Source organism: Camelina sativa, chromosome 17, assembly GCF_000633955.1.
Source record: "Camelina sativa cultivar DH55 chromosome 17, Cs, whole genome shotgun sequence".
NCBI classification, from domain to species: Eukaryota; Viridiplantae; Streptophyta; class Magnoliopsida; order Brassicales; family Brassicaceae; genus Camelina; species Camelina sativa.
The window spans coordinates 3916982-3918559 of record NC_025701.1 but is presented as its reverse complement, the minus strand read 5'-3'; the positions used below and the strand labels follow the sequence as shown (position 1 = coordinate 3918559).

The 1578-nt window shown below is 37.4% G+C and overlaps 1 protein-coding gene across 2 annotated transcripts in view; it reads left to right on the top strand.

The window, feature by feature from the left end:
- The window catches only part of LOC104755153 (phytochrome A-like), a 6236-nt gene continuing 4692 nt past the window's right edge, over positions 35–1578 (top strand). Inside the window, exons 1-3 of one of the 2 annotated variants that reach the window (XM_019239407.1) lie at positions 35–445; positions 755–869; positions 1414–1545. In XM_019239407.1, the coding sequence (XP_019094952.1) occupies positions 1421–1545 (125 nt within the window). In that variant the 5' untranslated portion in view covers positions 35–445; positions 755–869; positions 1414–1420. The remainder of the gene's footprint in view (positions 446–754; positions 870–1413; positions 1546–1578) is intronic. The other variant, XM_019239406.1, reaches the window with a different exon arrangement.

Below are 1578 nucleotides of genomic sequence, written 5' to 3'. Positions count from 1 at the left end.
TTTTTTTTTTTTTTTTTTGGAATCCCAAAAGGTACCAAGCTTTTTTTATTTTATTTCATATCATATCTTCTCTCTGTTTTAGCAAGAAAAAAATGTTACCGGCGAAGCCGACCCTGTTTTTTTGATTAGTGTGTGTGAGATTTGTCTTTTATCCAAATTAAGCTTTTTTTTAAAAAGGATATTATTATAATAATATGCAAATTGCCCATACTCTGAGACATGGGCATACGTATTTGGGTGGTCCCCCATTCATCGTCGTCGTCTGTGTTAGGGAGCACAAATAATAGAGAGTAGTAGAGAGACGGTAGCAGCAGACCAGAGACAGAAGAGGCGGTGATCGAGGTCTAGATTCACAATAAACCATAAAGAGCTTCTTAAAGAGTGTCACTAGACAAGATCTGATCATGGTTTCTTGAATCTTCTTCTTCTCTCTTCTTTCTTAAAGGTTGCTACTTTCCCTTTCCCCAAGTTTCCTCCTTTCTTTCTTTCTTTATTTATTTATATATATATATATATATTGAAGCTTCCTTCGATTGTTTTCTGCTTAGAGCTTAGCAGCAACTAGTCTCACTCTTCTTACTCTGTAAGCTCTTCTCGGGGTTGCGTTTTGTGATTAGTCCTTACTTTGAAGTTGATTAGTTAAAGCTATTTCTCTCTTGTCATCAATACAGTCCGTCTTTTATTTTATTTTTGTGAATAAAGGTATTTGTAGGTCTCTTTTTGATCTGGCTTGATGTGTGTTTGGTTTACTCAGGTTTTGTAGTCTGTGATCATTTATAAGAAGAAACATCCAATTAATCCCATCCTCTAAGCTATCTTCACTTTTACGATTGCTTTCGCTGTGGGACTTTATTACTCCTTTCCCAAAGGTATAGCTATAAAGACTCTTAAGAGTTTATATGATTAAGTCTACTTTATGTGTAGCTGTGTTTGGATGTTGAAAGGCAGATTTTTTCTCTGATCCTCGTTATTGTTAGTATTTGTCAAGTTGATCGTCCCTGTTGAGTTTTGAGTATCAACTACCATTTGTGTCGGCATCTTGCTGATTTTGGGTTGTAGGATGACTTAAGATTGGTAGTGTTCATGGAATTTGACTCCTTAGTTTAGTTACTTTGAGAATGGTAAATCATTGAACAGTGTAATATAGTAGGATGATCCCTGCACCTGTTGTATCCTGTTTTTGGATTTAGCTAGGCAGACTTTCTCGATGGAGTTACTCTAGTAGCACATACCTCTTTTTGCTTTGAAAGGAACTTAGGCCTGTAGCGACAACTTTGTTTGAAATTCTTAATTGGTTCTTACTGTTTCAAGTTTATCCTTATTCATTTTCTTGTATGACTGGTGAAGAATGCTTTTGTGTTGTCTCTTTAGCAGAGTTTTGCACTTAATTTTTGTTGTCTTGCCTCTGTGCAGGAAAAAAATGTCAGGGGCTAGGCCAAGTCAGTCCTCTGAGGGCTCGAGGCGATCAAGGCACAGCGCTAGAATCATTGCGCAGACCACTGTAGATGCGAAGCTCCATGCTGATTTTGAGGAGTCAGGCAGTTCCTTTGATTACTCAACCTCAGTTCGTGTCACTGG